General features: G+C 45.6%; 1 protein-coding gene across 2 annotated transcripts in view; it reads right to left on the reverse strand.

Moving 5' to 3' along the window:
* LOC105482474 (jumonji and AT-rich interaction domain containing 2) overlaps positions 1-21,803 on the reverse strand; it is a 280,037-nt gene extending 258,234 nt beyond the window's left edge. Inside the window, exon 1 of one of the 2 annotated variants that reach the window (XM_011742588.3) lies at positions 21,219-21,803. In XM_011742588.3, the coding sequence (XP_011740890.2) occupies positions 21,219-21,263 (45 nt within the window). In that variant the 5' untranslated portion in view covers positions 21,264-21,803. Of the gene's footprint in view, positions 1-18,850; positions 18,961-21,218 lie in introns of those variants that run through there. The other variant, XM_011742592.3, reaches the window with a different exon arrangement.
* Positions 21,804-22,315: the final 512 nt, after the last annotated feature.

The following is a 22,315-nucleotide window of genomic DNA, read 5'->3' on the forward strand; positions in this document are numbered from 1 at the left end:
TCACCTTCTCTCCCCACAGCCAAAGAGGACAACTTAACTAACAGTTTGCCATCCAACAAGTTGCAATACATCAGCATTAACCCAAACCTTCGATCACAGCAGCTAGAAGTAAGCAATACTAATAAACAAGTGGAAGAGAATGCCTACAATGAAGGGGGCCCAGTTGTGCCTATTAGAGCACCTAATCTCCACTCAGGGACGCATATGCACCCCACCTTACAATGGAGAATGCTGAGAATTTAAACCACGGCCTGGTGATCCTCCTGGACATGCAGCTAGTTAAGTGGCTGAGGCACAACCAGTGGTCAGCTGGCGCCCTGACTGTTATTACAACAGTGCATTTTCTAGGAGGCCACTAGGGAGGTCTCCTGGGGTCATGAGATGACTCTGACATGAAATAACAAACACACACAATCAGATATGCTTCCACAAAGCTGTTTCTCACCCTGCCCCCCAAAAATGTTTAAACATTGAGAGTGCAGAACTTTCAAGCTACCAAAAGAAAATGTTTTGCCTTAAACTGACTCAAGAAAGCAGAAGAAACATTGATGAAAGATTCCTTTTTTTTTTTTTTTTTTTTTTGAGATGGAGTCTGGCTCTGTCGCCCCGGCTGGAGTGCAGTGGCCGGATCTCAGCTCACTGCAAGCTCCGCCTCCCGGGTTTACGCCATTCTCCTGCCTCAGCCTCCGGAATAGCTGGGACTACAGGCCCGCCACCTCCCCCGGCTAGTTTTTTTTTTTGTATTTTTTAGTAGAGACGGGGTTTCACCGTGTTCGCCAGGATGGTCTCGATCTCCTGACCTCGTGATCCGCCCATCTCGGCCTCCCAAAGTGCTGGGATTACAGGCTTGAGCCACCGCGCCCGGCCGATGAAAGATTCCTAAAACTCAAAATATACTACAAACACCCTGGCCAGGAGAAACAGGTTGGGCAACGGAAGTGCAACCAAGAGCTGCTAGGCTGAGAACAATGACCATGAAACTGCTGTTTCCTTATGAGGCCCTGCAAATTAGCCCTCGCCCCAGCGGGAGAGGATATGGAGCTCACGGTTTGCTATTTTCCTTTTCATTACTATTCCAGGGTGCGGGTAAGACAAAGAGAAGGAATTTGGGAAGATGTTAAGAAGTAAAAATCTAAACTATTACCTATGTTGTTTGCTCTCTGTTGGAAGATCACTGTAACTAAGAGTTAACATACTTGGCAGAGATCGTGCTAAAAAGCTCTTTAGGCCGGGCGCGGTGGCTCACGCCTGTAATCCCAGCACTTTGGGAGGCCAAGACGGGCGGATCACGAGGTCAGGAGATCAAGACCATCCTGGCTAACACGGTGAAACCCCGTCTCTACTAAAAAATACAAAAAACTAGCCGGGCAAGGCGGCGGGCGCCTGTAGTCCCAGCTACTCGGGAGGCTGAGGCAGGAGAATGGCGTAAACCCGGGAGGCGGAGCTTGCAGTGAGCTGAGATCCGGCCACTGCACTCCAGCCCAGGCGACAGAGCCAGACTCTCAAAAAAAAAAAAAAAAAAAAAAAAAAGCTCTTTAAAAGAGGGGCCATCAAGGATCCCCAAACTCTGCTTAATCAGTACCAACACCACAGGAGATTCATCTGACACACTTGTCCTCCTGGGCTCCAGAGGCTTCCTAAGGTAAAACGGGAAGACATAAATGACTCCAGGAGAGCATATGTGACAGTTCTTTGAGAGAAAGCTGATCAGTATTGACCTTTAATTTGGAGACACTAAGCCTCGTGCCATCTCTTTTATGAATATGAGAGAGCACTCTGGGACCTTTTCCAGCTGGGAGGAAGGAAGCACAATTACTCACTCCCGTTGGCTAGGAGACCTGACGAGCTCCACTTTCAAAATGGTAACAGACCAGCCACCACCCATGCCCTCCAGTTTCCAGGAGGCAGAGACCCCTGAGCGGAGAAGGGGTCTGAAAGCAAATGAGGTTAAAATGAAGGAGGGGCTGGGACAATCCCACACACTATCCTGTGAATGACCATGACGCTGGTCCCAGATTCCTGCTTGCCCAGTCCAAAAGCAAGTGAACATGCTGCCCGGGCTCATCGGGTCAGTGGGGAAGAGAGTCACCTTACACTGTTAAGACAGCATTCACGGAGAGCCCTGCAGAATACTCCTTAATTGCCTGGAAAGTGACCTGTCCAATGGGGCTTTCCTGGCTTCTTGGCTACCAGCCAAGAAGTAGCCTTAACTTCTGTACCCACGGGGAGAGATGAGGGCAAGTCCCAAAGCAGTATCACTTCACAAAATAAATCTCACAGAGCCAAATCTGGACTGTCACTGCACAGATATCTGAAGTCCCAGCTGACAGTCCTGTACCTATTTGGGGCTGGAACGATGATTAAGGCTTTACATTTCAATTACACTTATGGAACTCTAAATGACTGTGTGTTTGGGTTTTTTTGTTTGTTTTTGTTTTTTTTAATGCAAACCTAAGTTTGCGATGCAGAACTAGAGACAAGAATTCAGCAAGCACCCCCACTTCCTCCAAAGAGTGGTCAAGTCCCACAGCACAGCCCGGAGCAGTAGCTGTTAAAAGACAAGGGCTGGGCTGGATCCGGCCAACATTACAAGGACAACCAACTGGTCTCATTCCTTAGTCTTGTGCTTTTAAAGGGCAGACGATGTGCCAACTATTTTAAAGCTCCAACACACTAATTCTGTAAACAATAATAGCTACAGCCTGCACACTGCGCACTGGAATGGATTCCTCAACTTGGCCTCATCACTTATGCAGCTGATGAAACAAACACTGACAGCTTTTTTGCATTTGTAAAGGCCCCACAGCAGCTGTGGTGATCCCACCATAGAGCAATGAATTAAGCCTGAAATCCAGCTGGGTCTGAACAGAAGCCTTTTTTGCACAATACAGCAAGACTATCATTGTTAACCTAGGCATTATTGGGAAATATTCTGCATTACATTATAGGGCAGTTCTAACTCAATTCTTAAAATTAGCTCTAATAAGCAATTTTAGTAGGAGGGATGTGGCATTAGCTTTTGAAAGGCACAAGTATGTGTACAGGTTATAGGTACACCACACAAAAGCAGCCCATCAGAACACAGATTTCTAGTTAATGCAAAGTTTAAAATATTAACTCCTCAGATATTCTCTCTCTCTCACACACACACACACACACACACACACACACACACACACACGCACGCACTCACACCTACCTTCTAAACTGAGGTGGGTGTCTAAACTAGTAAATTCTTGGCTACTCGGCCACTGCAGAGAAAAATATTGAATATAGCTGTCAGGGCTCCTGTTAGTAAGCCAAACTAATGACCTGAGCACAGGAGTCAATTTGGAAGAGAAAGCCATACCAGAAAAACTGGAGTGTAAGAAGCATGATTAATACCATTAGTAAAGAATTTTTTGACAATGACCTTGAGCACTACAAAATAAATAAGATTCCAAATAGTGATTAATACCATTAGTAAAGAATTTTTTGACAATGAACCTGAGCACTATGTAATAAACAAGATTCCAAATACTGACGGACATGCTGGTGTTTACAGGCTTCTTATCACCAGGAAGTTCTAGGAAGGCAAAGACACTCACACCAAGACATGTGCTCCTACAGAATCGGAACACGCACTCTCTGCTTCACAAAATGCTTCTCAACACCACTAGGCCACGTGACATTTGCAGTCCCCACCATCCACTTCTCTTCTGTTGCCTTACAGTTTTTCTAACAATTAAAAACTGCCTTAAATTACCAAGGCGTGGTGAAGCGCAGCTCTAGTCCCACCTACTTGGGAGGCTGAGGTGGGAGGATCACTTGAGTCCAGGGAGGTTGAGGCTGCAGTGAGCTGTGTTCACGTCTGGCACTCCAGTCTGAGTAACAGAGCAAGACCCTGTATCTAAAAAATAAAAATTGCCGGCCGGGCACGGTGGTTCACACCTGTAATCCCAGCATTTTGGGAGACTGAGGCAGGTGGATCACCTGAGGTCAGGAATTCGAGACCAGCCTGGCCAACATGGTGAAACCCCGTCTCTATTAAAAATACAAAAATTAGTGGTGGTGGGGGGGCCTGTAATCCTAGCTACTCTGGAGGCTGAGGCAGGAGAATGGCTTGAACCCGGAAGGCAGAGGTTGCAGTGAGGGGAGATCGCGCCACTGCACTCCAGGCAGAGTGACTCCATTAAAAAAAAAGAAAAAAGAAAAAAAAACAAAAAAACATTGCCTGACTCAAGTAAGGCCCAATCTCAACAATTTCACACCAACTTGGTGAAAATAAATCTAGTAAATTCAGAGAAATCAAGAGAATACAGTAACATCCCTCCTCCTTAAAAGAACTCCTATTTCTTAACGGGGTTCATTATGAAGGGTAGTTTTTCAAAGAAAAATAAAAACCATTTTTGGTTCAGCAGGCTTGGAAGGACCAAGAAAATCAGGGAGAATTTCTAGGTCATTCTACTCCCCATAGTCCTCTGCCAAAGAATGTTGACAGAGGTAACCACAAGAAAATCAAAAACTAAGGTAAGGCAGGAAATTCGAAGTTCCACCATCAAGCCACTAGAGCACATGATTCCAGCACAAGCACGTGTGAACAATGTTTACGATTTGCAAAGGGCTAGAGGAAATGAGACCACTCTTGGCCACCCAGTGTCACCGAGAGTGACAGGCAGTAAGGAAAATGAGGACCCCCACCACACACACACACACACACACACACACACACCCCAAAGGGCATGCTGAGCCCCAGAAGGGGAGGGCACAGCATAGGACTCTGCTGAACAGAGCACACCAGGCCCAGAGGCATGAACTGAAACACAGCTTAATGACAGAAAATAAATTTAGTAGTAATATGTATGTGCATGCTTTTCTAACAAGGTATTCCAAGAGAAATGCAAACAAATCCACACAAAAACCTGCACACGAATGTTCAATGCAGCATTGTTCAAAATAGCCCAACGGGCCGGGCGCGGTGGTCACGCCTGTAAAATCCCAGCACTTTGGGAGGCCGAGGCGGGTAGATCACGAGGTCAGGAATTCAAGACTGCCTGGCCAACATGGTGAAACCCCATCTCTACTAAAAATACAAAAATTAGACAGGCGTGGTGGTGCACACCTGTAATCCCAGCTGCTCCGAAGGCTGAGGCAAGAGAACTGCTTGAATAGGGACCCAGAAGGTGGAGGTTGCATTGAGCCAAGATTGCGCCACTGCACTCCAGCCTGGGCCACAGAGACTCTGTGTTAAAAAAAGAAAAAGAAAATAGCCAAAAGGTAGAAACAACTCAAATGTCCAGCAGCTGATGACTGGATACACAAAGCATGGTACATCCACACAATGGAATGTTATTCAGCCACAAAAAGGAATGAATACTGACACACACTTCAGCATGAATTTTAGAAACACAATTTTAAAAGACACAAGGCACAAAAGTCCACATATTATATGATTCCATTTATATGGAATATCCAGAATAAGCAAATCCACAAAGACAGAAAATGATTCGTAAGTGTAAGAGGCTGGAAGAACTGGGGTGAAGATCACTTGAGGCCAAGAGTTTAAGATCCACCGAGGAAACAGCGAGATCCCACCTCTATAAAAATTAAAAAATAAGAAAATTTACAGGGAAAAAAAAAAAAGGCATGAGATTCTTCATTTATACATACCTTTTCCATGTCAGTGCCTACTCAGACAAGTTCCTTAGTTTTAAAACCATCCCTGGGCCAGGCGTGGTGGTTCACGCCTGTAATCTCAGCACTGTAATCCAAGGCGGGCGGATCACGAGGTCAGGAGTTCGAGACCAGCCTGACCAGCATGGTGAAACCCCGTCTCTACTAAAAACACAAAAAATTAGCCAGGTATGGTGGCGCGCACCTGTAGTCCCAACTACTTGGGAGGCTGAGGCAGGAGAACTGCTTGAACTGGGCAGGTGAAGGCTGCAGAGAGCCAAGACTGAGCCACTGCACTCCAGCCTGGGCAACAGAGACTCCACCTCAAAAAAAAAAAAAAAAAAAAAAAAAAAAAAAAAATTCCCTGATTTTGTATATAAGGTATACAATATAGGGTAGGACGTAGTAGGGAGTCCAAAAGTAAATTCAGTATTCCTTATCAACTTTAGAAATCTTTTAACAGGCCGGGCATGGTGGCTCATGCCTGTAATCCCAGCACTTTGGGAGGCCAAGGCGGGCGGATCACAAGGTCAGGAGAGCAAGACCACAGTAAAACCCCGTCTCTACTAAAAATACAAAAAATTAGCCAGGCGCAGTGGCGGGTGCCTGTAGTCCCAGCTACTCAGGAGGCTGAGTAGCTGGGAGGCCGGCGGATCATGAGGTCAACAGATTGAGACCATCCTGGCCAACCAACACGGTGAAACCCTGTCTCTACAAAAAATACAAAAATTAGCTGGGCATTGTGGCGCATGCCTGTAGTCCCAGCTGCTCGGGAGGCTGAGGCAGGACAACCGCTTGAACCCAAGTGGCGGAGGTTGCAGTGAGCCAATATCGCACCACTGCACTCCAGCCCAGAGACCAAGACTCCGTCTCAAAAAAAAAGAGGAGAGAAAACACCATCCAAGGACTTCATGGACCGTATATAATGCCTGTCCTGAAAAACAAGCTGTTAATGCCTGAGCAAAGTGACATAGTCCTTTCTTTATTGGGATGACCTCCATGTACAAAGGGAGTAGTAATAGGACTCCTCTTACCATTAAGGTCTTCATCTGTATTAAAGAACTGTAAGCAAACAATGTTTGGCTGTAAAAGCTTTGCAAGTCAAAGATAATGGCCTTCCTTGGTAAACTGACTGTTCTTTATAATCATCATTATTTATACTCCCAAGAGGCTTTTGCCTAATGCTCCAATAAATTCTGGAAAGAAATAACATGACAATTTCCGCAAGTCTCATGGAAGAAGGCAAGGGAAAAAAAGGCTACTTGAGTAGAAAATGTGTTTCATCCTGGGGTATGTCAGTGTTGGGACAGCGATCGCATCGCTTAATTAGAGCAAGGAGTACATTTAGAAGAAAGAAGAAAAAGCCACCACTTCTTAGCTTCAGATATTTCCAAGTGAAATCTATCCTCCCCACCTTCCAGTGCTTTCCAGCTTACCAGGGCCAAAAGAAAACCCATTTTAATAGCATCATTAGAGTTTTGATTTATCACAAGTACAGAAGAGTATGCAGTATTGTGCTCCTTATCTCATCCAGACAAGAACTGCACTGAACATGAAGCTTTGCAAGTTCTTGTTTGTACCAGGAGTTTCTGCAGAACTAATTGATGGTGTTTATATTGAGCTGGTGTTTATATTTGAAACAAGTATTTCCCGACCTCTTCAACTATGAGACTTGGCCCATGGCTTAGATATGCCCAAAGCCCAGACTCTGGGACAGTTAGGCAAGCCAAATATGTTCTTTATTTAAAGGAGATTTCCTTTCCTTCTGTCAGCCACCTTTTAGATTCCAGCTAAGTTTAAACCACAATGGTTTGGAATCCTAACAGTAGTTTTGAGGATTACAATACAGAATGAGTATTTGAAAACATTTTTAAAGACACAGAACACCGAATTATGCAGTAACACCCACCAGTTGCTCCCCTCAAATAAGTCAAGTTCAGAAGTTCACTATTAAATCCAGACCCTCCCTGGCCCCCTGCACTGTGGAAAAAAGTGATAAACTGCATTGGTATTTAAATAGAAATCTGATCTCGGCCACTTGAAGATGTAATCATCACTGGGGATTACTTTCATGCATCTTTAAAATTCTTTCAGATTAAAAGTTCTGTCAAAGTGTCAATACCAATACTATTTAGCAAAACCTGCCTTTAATTAAAGTTTTAGGTCAAGACTTCAAACCAAAAGCAAAAAACACTGCCAGGCCCAAACACTGCTGCATTGAAATGAATGAACTACTTACTCTGCTGTCCGTATTTTAATCTGACTGTCCCTTTTTTGCATTTGGAAAGTGAACTTGAGTCATATCTAAGTAAAAATTATTTGCTCCTAGAATGACAGTTCTTCGTGGCTTTAAATCCTTTTTTAGAGTGAGGGGCATAAATACATAAATATATACAATTAACCCCCTTCAAAAAACGTAACCAGCTAGGAGTCCCAGTGAGAAGGCTGAAAAGTGGTTAAAACCAAATGTTAAATAAAACCCCACTAAAATAACATCATTCCCCCGACATACCCATCTAACCCCTGTCCCAAGTGCAGACGAGCGAGCCCTAGCAAACATTTTATGATCTTCAAAAGATTAGGAAGGCAAGTCCACCATTCCTTTGGCATCTCTCAAAGTCAGTGGCATTTGCCACTCCAAATCATCAGTTTGAGAAGGAGACGTGGCATTGTGCATAGGGCCCAGCCTGGTGGTGTCACAGCTCTGAGAAGGCAAGACCACGCAACCAAGCCCTTCAAGGCAGATGAAAACCATGTGCTACCAATTTGACTGAGGCTCCAGACCATGACTCCTTATTAAATGCCTTCTATTCACATCAGCTATTTCATCCTCCAACATCAAGACATTATTACAAGCTGAAAATAGAACAAACAGAGCTTTAGTGCTCTGGGCAGTGTAAGAATGGAAAAGGAGGCAATTTAGGTAAAACCAAGTGTTAGGTTCCACCTCATCTCTAAGGGTACATCTTGCCTGGAGAATAAAAGGCAGGCAAAGTAGTTCATTCAAAAGTATGCAAAAAAGTAAGGCTGCTGCTTAGTCACCCTGTGAACACTACCCTCATCCTCACAAACCAGGGAAGCAGAGGGAAGATAAAAATCCCATCGATCCAAAAATACGTCTGGGTATGAAGAGACTCACACTGCATTTTTGAATAAGTTAGGAAGAAAAACTAAGCCTTGGTGAGAAGGAAAGGTGCTAAGCACCCTTATTATTTGAATTTCTATCCTCTTCACTGGGATATACCATAATCAGCATAGATGACCCAGAAACAGTTTCCTCTTCAATCTTGCACTTGGAGAATTACAGCCACAACAACCTGTAGGACTTATAATAATATGGTCTAAACAGTCACAGTTGGTGTTTTGTTTTGTTTTGAGATAGGATCTTACTCTGTTGCCTAGGCTGGAGTGCAGTGGCACAATCTCGGCTCACTGCAACCTCTGCCTCCCCGGTTCAAGCAATTCACCTGCCTCAGCTTCCCAAGTAGCCCGGATTACAGGCACTCGCCACCATGCCTGGCTAATTTTTGTATTTTTAGTAGAGACAAGTTTTCACCATGTTAGTCAGGCTGGCCTCAAACTCCTGACCTTGTGATCTACCCGCCTCAGCCTCCCAAAGTGCTAGGATTACAGGTGTGAGCCACCGTGCCCGGTTATAGTCACAGTTTATAAAGCACTTCACACTTAACATCTGATTCAGTCTTCCACAAAATGACCTTGAGAGGCCAATAATGAAGGCACAATTCTCCCCCTTTCAAAGATGAAGAAACTGAGACCTGGAGAGGTGATCTACCCAAGATGACAGAGCAGAGATCCTCAACTTCAGTTTGACTCCAAAGCCAGTGCTCTCCTCCCACTGTTTCACATCCCTGCTGCCAACTAAACTGTAAATGCCCCTCAGACAAAGGCAATGTCATATTTTCAAACTCCCAACACAGTGTCAGAACATGGTAAGCAACCAAAAAATGCCAGCTGTATTTTTTGTCTTCCAAGCCACAGCCCAAAGGGATCTTTGTAAACATACAAAGCCCACCTCACAAACAAGGCTGAGATCACATATGAAAACAATGTGACTGTGGGCCATCTTCATTGCTTAAGTATCTCTATGTTCTCACAACAAAAAGCATTTCATACATATAACGAACATCATTGTACAATTACCCAAGGCTCTCCCTTTCCCTTCCCTACTAGAGCTGTTCTGACTAATAATACATTGTGTTCTTAGAGCAATTTTGTTTTACAAAGTGCTTTCACATATCTTATCTCATTTAGTTCTAAATGCCCTGAGAGAGGACACGGGAAGAAAACAGAAACTTAAATAAAACTCAACTGACATCTTTACTACTTGTTACAAATGCTTGTATTGGTTTTTAAAAGCCAACAAACAAACAAACCCGCTGGCCTAACGTGTACTACCTGTGGGACCGTAAATTAGTATAGCCTCTCTCCAAGAAAGCAATGTACTAGGAAAGATCAAAACGTAAACACGGGCACTTCTCAGTAATTTCACAGTGAAGAATTTAGAGATAAGTGCAAACAGACACATGCAAAGCAGGCTGCACGCATCATTTTGTCTAACAGTCCCAAACCCATCGCGAAGAGATGAGTCAAGAAAATGGTGGTATCTATCAACCAACTGCCTTGAAGCCATTAAAAATCATTGTCTTTGATTACCATGACAAGTTATAAATGCAAACAGCAGGTAACAAAAATACAGCACTTAAAGAGTATGGCCCATATAGATAAAACCATCTACAAGTGAAGGAATGTCCAGTATGTGATTTCAATGATTTCTATCTTTTGAGTGCTTGTCTGATTTGAATTACTTCTTATTAAGCAAAAACGGCCATCTGCACAACAGTAAAATGCTATTGGCTTAATTAGGTATGGGGATTACACGTGGATTTTGTTTTTCCATGAAAATGAACCAATTACTGCAGTTACCATGGATAGCTGAAAATCCCCCTGAAAGGAAGAAGTATTTCCAAAGGCAGAAAGAGAGAGGGCCTTCTACTGTATCAGGGCCTGGATTTCATGCCCCAGCTGTGTCTGATAAAATATGCGACCACAAGCAGGTCACTTAACAACAGTACTAGAAACCTCAGGAATTCTCAGCTATAAAATTATAGCGTCCAAAATTGTGATCAGTTAAGTCTATCTTTTTGCACTTGATCCATACCAATTCCCTCCCACTACTAAGTAGTATTCGAAATACTCCACCGAAAACTTGAACTCAAATATTCCTAGAATGTATACTATGTATTAGACATTAACAGTGACCGACAATGACATAAATTCAGCCCCTACTCTTGTGGGGTTAATAGGGTGAGAGACATGTAAGCAAATAACTCCAGCACCTAAAAATAAAGTGTGAGGAGACCAGCCAACCGGGAGAAAGAGCCTGGCTCTGCCAGACCGGGTAAACAGGGTGGCAGGCTTCAGAGAGACACAGTGGGTTCCTCAGGCAATCCATTCACCAAGCAAATAGAGGAACAAGATGCTGGGCTCAGCTGAAGCCCAGGATGCGTGAAGTGGATGGGTGGCAGGATAAGCTCGGAGTACATCAAGAAGGGCTTTTTATGCCATGCTGGGAACAAAGTTGGTTTAGATTCGATCCTGAGGACCAGACAGCCACTAAAGGATCGCGATCAGATCATGATCAGACTTTTAATTTCAAGGACTATGTTTTCTTTAAACATCTGTGCACAGATTCAGAGCCACTCCAATATTAATTCTCAATCTATCCCTCTTTCCAATTCACCACCCAGGTGTATCTAGGAGTCAAGTGGTGGCTAATATAGGACAGAGGAAGAAGGTGATTACATCACCTTCTAATCCGTAAAGCCTTGTTCTGTATCCCAAAGTGCATCTGTTACTTGCTATCCGCTTGCTTTATTAAGAATCAAAGTACAGAATTCATTTGATTCATTTATATCTGAGTCAGCTAGGAAGGCCGCTGGCAGGCCTGATGTCTCCAGGTTGGTGATTTCCAACTGGGTAATAATACCTTGAGCATTTGTGCAGCAGTATGCAGTTTACAAAGTGCTTTCACATCAAAAATTCCCCTACCTCTCCCAGCAACAAGCCTGTGAAGTGCATGAAATAAGTTGTCCAGATGAGGAAATAGCTCAGGGAGGCTGTACAGCTTGCCTGGAGTCACACAGCCAGTTTAACACAGGGCCAAATTTGAACTAGGCTCACATTCCCAACTTTGTCCATTACTGCAGAGGTACCCCATATATTCACAAACCTGTCCAAATCTGAGGCATTTCATTACCGAGTTCCATTTAGTAGCAGTAATAAGGCATATATACAAAGCACACAAGTCTGCTGCTTAACAGAATAAGCATTCATTCAGCTCCCTTCTGCAAACCTATAGAAGGACTAAATGCAAGAAACACATGCTCAGTCCTAATCCCTTCTCATTTCCTCCTGGCACCTGTTTCTGCCCCCACAGGCACCAAACACTCTAACAGCTGGCCGAAACCGAGAGAGAACCAAGAGATAATACACTACCACTTCAGACCAAGCTCTCACCAAAATGGTGGTTAGGAAATAATGGAGACAAAACTACCCAGATTTTAAGAGATCAATAAACTGGGCATCAAAATATCTCCCACATTCTCCTGTCCCAGTAAACCAGGTCTCCAGGTAGACAAGAGTCACACAACCCATCCTTTGCACTCCTTCTCCCCACCTCCCCCCAAAAAAACAGTTACTGTTAAGAATTCCTAATTGGGCCGGAGGCGGGGGCTCACGCCTGTAAACACACCACTTTGGGAGGCTGAGGCGGGGGGATCACAAGGTCAAGATACAGACCATCCTGGCCAACAGGGTGAAACCCTGTCCCTACTAAACCCCCGTCTCTACTAAAAATACAAAAATTAGCAGGGCATGGTGGTGTGCGCCTGTAGTTCCAGCTACTACATCCCAGAGGATCATCCCAGAGGATGAGGCAGGAAAATCGCTTGAACCCGGGAGGCAGATGTTGCAGTGAGCTGAGATAGTGCCACTGTACTCCAGCCGGGCGACAGGGCGAGACTCCATCTCAAAAAAAGAATTAAAGAATTCCTAGTTGACAAATGTGTATGAGGGAAGACCCTTACTGGGAGTATGGAGTGGCAAAACTGTGGCTATGCAATTTTTTTTTTTTTGGAGACAGAGTCTCACTCAGCTCACTGCAACCTCCACCCTCCCGGGTTCAAGTGATTCTCCTACCTCAGCCTTCCAAGTAGCTGGGATTACAGGTGCCCACCATCACGCCTGGCTTTTTTGCATTTTTGGTAGAGACGGAGTTTCACCACGTTGGCCAGGCTGGTCTCGAACTCCTGACTTGAAGTGATCCGCCCGCCTTGGCCTTCCAAAGTGCTGGGATTATGGGCGTGAGCCACCGTGCCCCGCCCTGTGGCTATGTATTTTGTTAACCTTCTAGGAGCAAACAATGCTGTTGATAATATTTCAGTGTTCACTGGCCTTCCTCTTCATGGGTGGTGGAGCTTGACAGACTTACAAAATTAGAACTTAAAATCCAATTGAGACCTTTTAGGCAGCACCAGCTCTCAAGAATAACTCTCAAGAACTTCTACCAGTAGGGTTCCTCTTTCTCTAACACCCACATCTGTCCTATGATTATGTAAGTCATCATGAATAATGTTGCCATTACTCACACCGCCTCATTAACACATCTGGACAGCCTTTGTTTAATGGATGGCCCAGCCCCTGGTGAGGACTGAGGGCAAATGATTTCCCCAGTGTTCCATGGTCCCCTAAGCCTCAAAGTCAGGGTTAAGAAAGTACAAGTCAAGTACAAGAAAAAGTCAACAGCCCTGGGAAATCAAACCGGTTCTTGCAAGTCTGGAGAACTGCAGCCCACTGCCCGGCCTCAGATACGCCCAAGAATGTGGCTGGGGTACTTGTAAAACTAGAAGAGCACAACGCATCCAGTCCCAAGGGACACGGGATGTCAGTTCTTCCAATGATGACTCAGGGAGACAGCCAGCTGGGGATAAGGGGGTAGCTCCACCAACTGGTGCTTCAAAAAACAACAAATACAAACACGCAGGGGAGACTGACATTCCTGACAAACTGCCCTCACTTCCAACTTTCTCAAGCAAAAAGCCTCTCCAAAGGCTGCCAACAGTCCCTTTTACGACCTTTCTTCTCCCCTTTTTGGGGTTCCACTGATGGTTCATTTTACTTCTATGTCCTCTGAACTCAAAAGTGGGGAGCGAATCATCTGGCTGGTTTTTCACCTTACTTTTCTCATCTGTAAAATGGACTCAAAAACCCCTTTTCTCAAACTCACAACGTAGGCGGTTATTTCAGAATTGACTGAGTCCTCTCTTCACAATACCGTTAAGAGAAGTGGGTGCTGTGTCGTCATCTGGAGGTGTTTTCCATAATCCAAGCTTTTCTGGGGCAGTTCTTCAAATGGGAAAAAGAGCCCCAGGAGAGGTGGGCAGCACCCTTACAATAGTGAAATCTGTGGCAAGACAAACTGTGGTAAAAGTGTAAAAAAAACCCAGAGACCCAGAGTGGTGTGGTCGAGCTGCCAGTGGCTGCTCACGCAGGAATGACCTAGACTTTGCCCTCTGGGACAATCTGCATGGGCTCTTTCCTACAGCCTAAGAGAGCAAGAAAGACAAAAGCCACCTGCAAGAAGTGACAGGAACAGAAGTCCTGGAAACAGGAGTCTTCCACCAAGAGCAAAATGACAGGTCAGCTCCACTTTTAATAATTTTATTCTCAATCAGAATTGAATTTTAAAAATTCTTATTTGGTCAGGCACAGTGGCTCACGCCTGTAATCCCAGCACTTTAGGAGGCTGAGATGAGCAGATCACGAGGTCAGGAGTTCAAGACCAGCCTAGCCAACATAGTGAAACCCCGTCTTCACTAAAAATACAAAAGTGAGCCGGGTGTGGTGGTATACACTGGTAGTCCCAGCTACTCGGTAGTCCCAGCTACTCGGGAGGCCGAGACAGGAGAATCGCTTGAACCTGGGAGGTGGAAGTTGTAGTGACCCAAGACCACGCCACTGCACTCTAGCCTAGGTGACAGAGAGACACTCCTCTGTCTCGGGGAAAAAAAAAAAATTCCTTATTAAAAAAACCTGAAGCTGGCAGAAGGTTATAAGATTGTCTGAAGTCCCAAGAAAGATTAAAACCTAGAAGGATAATGAGAATAAAATCTCACTCACTCTTATTCTACAAAACTGTAGACAGATATCACGGAGTTCCCACCTCCCAGAATAAAAGATGCCTGCAAAGGTGAGGCAAGTATGGAAAAGGTTTATGGAAAAAAGGAATCAGAAAAACAAAGACTGGGGGCCTGGAAAAGCAATTGAGGCTTGTCTTAGGGAGTCACAGGAATAAAGAGTACAGTTATCTGGAAGACAGAAAAAAAACAAAAGATAATTGAGCACACAGAAAAACAGATTCAATTGGTTTCATTTTTATTAACAGGTAAGTCTTAAGGATATGAAAGGGAACAGACCTTCGACAATATCTCATAAGTAAAACAATATATAATTAAAGTTGCCAGATTACAAGATACAAGCTTCTAAACTCCATGAATTAGGTGAAAATTACGACTCTTTCTGTTCCCTGCCATTCAGTGAACGGCACAATTACTTTAACTCCAAAAGTAATACAATCACCACAGTAGGACTACTTTAAATTGACCCACACTTTACCTAAGTTACTTGGCATGAAGCAGACAGGGAGTCCAGTTTAGCATTTGGGGATTAAGGTTAAACACAGTTGGAAGCACTCTTAGGAGAGATGACAAGAACCAGAAGTTGGTTAGTTAATGGAAACAAGTTTGTTAGACAAGAAACAATTTTTTTTAAAAGATATTCCTTAACATTTTATTTTAACCGACAAAGACAAATCTACTTTTAATTACCTTTTTTTTGAAATGAGGCCATGGGTCTTATTTCTGAGCGTAAGTCTCTGAGTGTTCTGTTGTTCCACATTATGCTGTTTTGCTTGTTGGGGAAGTCTGGGCGTTGAAGTTTGGTTCTTAAAAGGGAATCACTTGCAAAGCAATGCGTGTGGACAGTCCTTACAGATTTTCCCAAAAATCTTGGGAAATGTCTGGCCCACCTTTTTTTTTTTTTTTTTTTTGAAACGGAGTCTCACTCTGTTGCCCAGGCTGGAATGCACTGGTATGATCTCAACTCACTACAACCTCTGCCTCCCAGGTACAAGCAGCTCACTGCAACCTCCGCCTCCTGGGTTCAAGTGATTCTCCTGCCTCAGCCTCCTGAGTAGCTGGGATTACAGGCATGTGCCACTACGCCCAGGTAATTTTTGTGCTTTTAGTAGAGATGGGGTTTCACCATGTTGGTCAGGCTGGTCTTGAACTCCTGATTTCATGATCCACCCACCTCAGCCTCCCAAAGTGCTAAGATTACAGGCATGAGCCACCGCGCCCGGCCCCAACTCTTTTTCACACTCGTTTCAAGGTTGACGTAATACTTAACTGTAATTACAATAATAAGCCCAACTGGAATAACCAGATTTGGGAACAAACAATTGACACTTAGCAAGACTTCTGGGTGAAAGCCAAAGGGGACAGAGGTACTTCCCAGAGCTGCCCAGGACCTTTGTCCTAGCATATCAGTCAGGACGTTCTGCAGCCAACAGGACAAGTAGGATGGGTAGGTAAAAGGTGGTTAGGAGAGCTGCTACTACTGCAATCCTGGGGAAGGCATGGACCAGTAACATCAGGATGATGACAGCAAAGCAGCCAGAATTCAGACAATGTCAGGAGTGTGAGTCCTCACACCATCATGAGCAAGGGCAAACCACTAGCTTAAAAATGTTCAGTTGTCTGGGCGCAGTGGCTCACACCTGTAATCCCAGCACTTTGGGAGGCCGAGGCGGGCAGATCACCTGAGGTCATGAGTTCAAGACCAGCCAGGCCAATACAGTGAAATGAAACTCCGTCTCTACTAAAATACAAAAAATAGCCGGGTGTAATGGTGGGTGCCTGTAATCCCAGCTACTCAGGAGGCTGAGACAGGAGAATAGCTTGAACCCTGGTGGTTGTAGTGAGCCACCACTGCACTCCAGTCTGGGCAGCTGAGCAAGACCCTGTCTCAAAAAAAAAGCAAACAAACAAAAATGCTCTCTAGCTTAGCCTTCACCAAGTGTTTTAACAAACTACACTTAATATGACATTCCTGTGTCTTCAATGAAAAAAAAAAGAAAGTTCCATTCTGAAAGTAACAGACACCAATTACATACTCCAAAATATTTTCTACAGACACCAATTATATACTCCAAAAGATTTTCTTGTTCTGAAGGAGGAAAGTTTAACCTTTGGAGCAAGGTATATATTAACACTGGAGTTATTTCCAAGGCACTTGGAAGTGCATCAATAGCCTTCAGCCCAGCAACAGGGACTGGTTTAACCCACTTACGAGGAAACAGGCATTAGCAAGTACCAAATAATTCTAGTTGTCTATTTGGGCCAGTGGCTACAGGGACACGAGTTGGTTATTATCCAGGTTATTATTTTACTGTAGGTTAATATCTAAGTTGGATTACTTGTCGACATAATCTTTCTCTCAAATTTTAGTGAAACTTTGGACTTCATTGTGTTTTCCTTCCGTATCCCTATACAGTGATAGGAGCCAAACTGCCACTGCCCTGCACTTAAGTAACACAGAGCAAGATTTCCCACTACTAGAAACAAGTAGCTGGAAAGCCATGTAAATATCCCAGGAAAGAAGAAATACAGCAATAAAATAATGTACAAATTGCCCCACCACCCCACCAACTGTAAAATAACGTGACTGAACAATTTGTGATGAATTGAGTTTTAAAACAGAAAACCTCATAAATCCAACCACTATATTTTTTGTTCTTCCTACTTTTTTCTTTACAATTTTATGTAGTTGTAATTATAGTAAATCCTTTTGAAGCTTATAACAAAAACGTTTTCCAATTTTTAAATCATACACTTTTAAATCAGAAAATTAGATACTTAAAACTTACAGCCTAGTGGTACAAATTCTGCTTGAGCTGTCCTAGAAAATCAAACTGGCAATTTGTTTTCACGCTAACTACATGAATTACTATCTTCATATGGCAGAGATTTTCTATTTCAGATACCTGCTATAAAGCAAAGATCAAATAGCGGTGAAGCCCCAATATCCTATCTGTTATTCTTCCTAGGAATAACCAGGCAGTGGAATGATGGAAACAGCAGAAAATATCCATGGTGCAAAACATGCAACTGTTTTTATTGTCCAAGTGGATTGGGGCTTTCAAAGGCAAATGTTTTCAGTTATTTAACGTATTGCAGTGGGAGTCGTGCCCAACACAATTAAGACAGGATTACATTGCAATTTATGAGTTTCTCAAGGACATCATTTATTATGAAACATAACAATCATTTCTCCCAAAGCCTAATATCGACAATCGCACCCCCAACTCTGCTTTGCTAAAGTAATAAACTAAATGGCAACTCAGCAGGCATCCCTGGCTTTTGAGACCAACTGTGGGAAACGTGCTGCCTTCCACCAGCTCAAGTAATAATGTCACCTTACATATAAAGAGGCATACTGTTTTACATCTTTCATGCACATGATCTTTTCAGTGACTTAGTTAAGTGGCAATGGCAGGTATTTTTCCATTTTACAAAAGAGGAAACAGAATGCCAGCCCCTGGTTTCCCTGCTCAGAATAACTAAGCCAAGAGCACCTTGAGACTTAAAGGAGTCCTATGTCTTCTCAGTACATTTGTCAATGACAAGTATTCCTTTGGTCCAGACCCCCAAAATTACACTCAGTAGGCACAGAGCCGGCACAGCAAAGGAAAGCCCCCCACCAGAGTACAGCAAAGCTTCCAGAAAGAGCAACAGTTGCTGCTGTGCAGCATCATCATGAAAGCCATCCGGCCACATCCTGCTGAAGCACCCCTAACACGACTTCAAGTGACAAGGTGGCCAAATCCACAACAAAGCAAAGCTTTCCCTCAATACTTTCATTTCTTTACATAAGCACTGGCGAAGGGACATGTACCACGCTAGTAATGCAACACCATCAGGAGACCTGGAACAGAGGAAGTGAAAACATTCCTGCAGAAAGGAGGCGCCTCCTCCCCGCTCCCCGCTTCCCGCTTCCCAAGTGGCATCAGAACAGGGTCCAGTGGCACTCCTTTGGGGACCAACAGCTCCCCGGCGCTCACCTGGTGGGAAGCGCGACGCTCCGGAGCGGAAGGCAGAGGCCGAGCGCATCTTCCTCCTCTTCCTCCTCCCACGCCGCAGCCCGGCTCTGCGGCAGCCCCCGCCTCCGCCGCGCTCCCTCCTCCCCCGCCGCCCCGCCGCGCCTGGAACCTCCCGCCCGACTTTTGACGTCACGGAGGAGGAGGGGAAGGTTCCACCCGAGCCCGTCCCTTTGTGACGTCACAATGACAACAGAGCGCGGCCCGGAGCGTCGGGGAACCGAGCGCCGCGGGGGGTGGAGGGAGGGAAGAAGGGCTGGGGCGCCGGCGCGCGGCGGGGGAAGAACCGGGGGGCGGGGAGGGGGCGCGCTGACGTCTAGCCGGCTTAACCTGTTGCTCTCGAGACTGCGTCGAAGCCCGCAGGCAGGGCCGCGGGAAGCCGGCCGGGCCGCCGCCGCCGCCATGCTCGGCCGTACGCGCGGTGGGGGGCGCCCGCTGCAGCTGTGCGCCGCGCACCCCCACCCCGGCACGCCCACGCCCCCGCCCCGCGCGCTCTACCCTCCCCGCGCCCCGCAGGCCGCACCGCCCCCGCGCCCCACCCGCCCGCCCACCTCCCCGCCTGCAAGCCGGCCCGGGTAGCCCGGTGCCCGCCTCGCGCGCCCGCCCAGAGCCCGGAGTCTGCCCCCTACAGGCCGCGCGCGCGCGCCCCCCCGCCCGCCCAGCCCCAGGCCCAGCCTGCCGCGACCCCCGCGCGCCGTCCCCTTCGCAGCCGGCTCGAGCACGTCGGGAACACCGGCTCTGCTCCCGAAGCATTAACTCGTGCCGTGCCTCCCGCGGCCGCCGCCAGCCACGGGCTTGCAGCCGGACGTCCGGACTCGGAGACACGATCCGCTGACTGCCCGCAATAAAAAAGAAAACCCACCCCACGCTGCTGTCCACCTCAACGAGGTCCGGAATGGGAGGCGGGGTGCGGTTCTCGTCCAAGTTCTACCCCATTTGCTTTGTGGCTGCATCCGAAACGGACGTGCCCCGGGAAGGCGTCTACGCTCCGAGGCAAGGTTGCCTCCGTGCAGTTTCTACAGCCTGAGTTTAAACTAGTCCTTTGCATTCTACCCAGCCCTCTGCAATGCGGATGTATTTTAATTCTTAAATTCTTTATGGAACAGCATTCTAAGTTGGGCTTGATTATTTAACCTTGCATTTCTTTCATAGTTGAAGTTGACGTGTCTAGATAAGGATCAGCTCTCTTGAAGAAGCATTCAGCTTTTCCATTAAATATATTTTTACAAAACCAGTGCCCCGAAGGTCATCTCTCATTACACACACCACAATGATCAAAAAGGGAAAATATTAACACCAATTTGTCTACCCAACTTAAATAAAACTTTCCTCTTACGTTGCATTATCCCTAAGGTATGTTCATTTGGCCTTTTTTGAAAAAAATGAGTTATTTAATTTAAAGCATGCCGCTGATCACAGATCACTCGAGTGCATATTTGGTTAATCGCTCGGTCCCCCCTTCCTCCCTCCCCTCAAACTTAAAAAAAAAAAAGCCACCACACACAAAACAAAAACACTCCCCATGCCAATCAAAACGTAGCTGTACTATGCACAAAACAAATTTAACTATTCCAAGCCATTTAAATCTGTGAATAATCACCCAATTTCAGAAGCCCAGTTAACAGGGAGAAAATATTTGTAGTTACTTACATATACATTCACGTACACACTTAAAAACATTAGCCATAGTGTGTGTCCTTTTCCCCTACAACTGGAAATCATGAATTTTTTAAACAAAACCAGCCTCATTATTAAAGTCAATCCCAACAAATGCATTCGCTGTAACATGATTCCCAACTGGTTTATGTTGTAAACCAGATAAGCCAAAACGACCACAGACGTTAAATTTGATGTGCCAATGCAAAGAGAAGATCGCCATAATCGGACCCTCCATCGCAACTTAAAGGGCTTCCAACACACATGAGTTACACGATTTTTCCAAATAACATTAATAATAATAACACAGGCTCATTTGCATGCAAAGTGCAATACGGGGCCAAATCCGCTTGAGAATGCAGTTTAGTTACATTACCGCAGCCGCCCCCCCACCTCAAGCTCCACCAAAATCCCTTGCCTTTCATCTAAAACTAGATTATGGTTGTGTCATTCGAGGTCAATTTATTCACTTGAGGTATCTCTACACCAATCTGTTTTTTCAACCAAACTAGGCAGACACCACTTCGCTTGAAAAGCCCTCTTTCAGAAAAGAAAGAAACAGCCTTATCGGACGCTGTGTTTAAAACCCTTCAGCTGCAGAATTATCTATAAACTTGACATTCACAGCCATTGCTTAAAACTGCAAGTCAAAGGATGTGTTGTTAGGAGCACTTACGTATTTCTTCTGAATGATATTCCTCTTCGGTCTTTCCTTGCTCATTCTGAGATCCAAATGCTGATTGCAAAAGGGGACAATTGCTTCATGAATTTAAAGCCGTCAGAAATTTGCAAAAAAATATCCTGGTGGTTTTTATTGTTGTTGGTGGTGGTTGATCTTGTAATCCGACTTTTCTTCCTCTTCCCCCAAAGCCAGATTCGCCTTGAAATAAATCCGAAATTGGGAAGGAAAAAAAAAGAGCCAAAGACGAACGAAGCAAACAAAAAAAAATTCACTTTAGTAAAACACTCATAATGGAAAATTTCCCCCGAAACACATACACACACACACAAAAAAAAAAACCGACGCCCTTCACTCCCCCCCCTTTTTCCTCCAAAAACTACATCAGCGAAACGTGAAGGTCCTTAGTGTCTGATCCGTAGTTACATCTTGGAAAAGAAAAGGGAAAGATAAATAAAAAATGTTGGAAGTCACGTTTGTGCTGCAGCAGCAGTGCGAGCAGAAGAGTCAACTCCAGCAGCAGCGGCGGCGGCGGCGGCGGCGGCAGCACCACAGCGAGGGCTCGCCGAGTCTCTTTTTTCCAAGCCCCCTAACCAATGAGAGAGAGGCTATCCAGCCCAACTTTAAATGGACTCTGCTTTTATACAAGTTAGGGCTCCTCGGATAATTCCCCGCCGGGCGCCAGCCGAAAACTCCCACCGCTCAGCCGCCAGGCGCCCGCTTAGCCCGGTGCCGACCGCCCCTGGCCCAGTCCAGGGCACCCCCGCAGCCTGGCCAACCAGACACCCGAGCGACCTCGACGAACCCCTCCCAGGCAAGCCCTCGGGCGTCGCTCCCACGCCGAGCCCAGGCGTGGAATTGAGAGAGGCTCCCTAGCTCAATGCATGGCACGCTCCGTCGCTCCACCTCACCCCCTTTCCCCTGCCTGCCGCTCACCCCACGACCGCCCCACGCCAGCCCCCGCCACTGCCTTCGCGTCTACCTGCAGCCGGGCTGCTGGGTAGGAGTGCCCCAGGACGCCCGGCCCCGGGGAGAGCCGCCTATTCCCGGGGCACCTTAGAATGGTCCCCTTGATCTTCTGGAAGTTGTAGTCT

The sequence above is a fragment of the Macaca nemestrina genome, chromosome 5 (genome assembly GCF_043159975.1).
Source record: "Macaca nemestrina isolate mMacNem1 chromosome 5, mMacNem.hap1, whole genome shotgun sequence".
In the NCBI taxonomy this organism is placed as follows: Eukaryota; Metazoa; Chordata; class Mammalia; order Primates; family Cercopithecidae; genus Macaca; species Macaca nemestrina.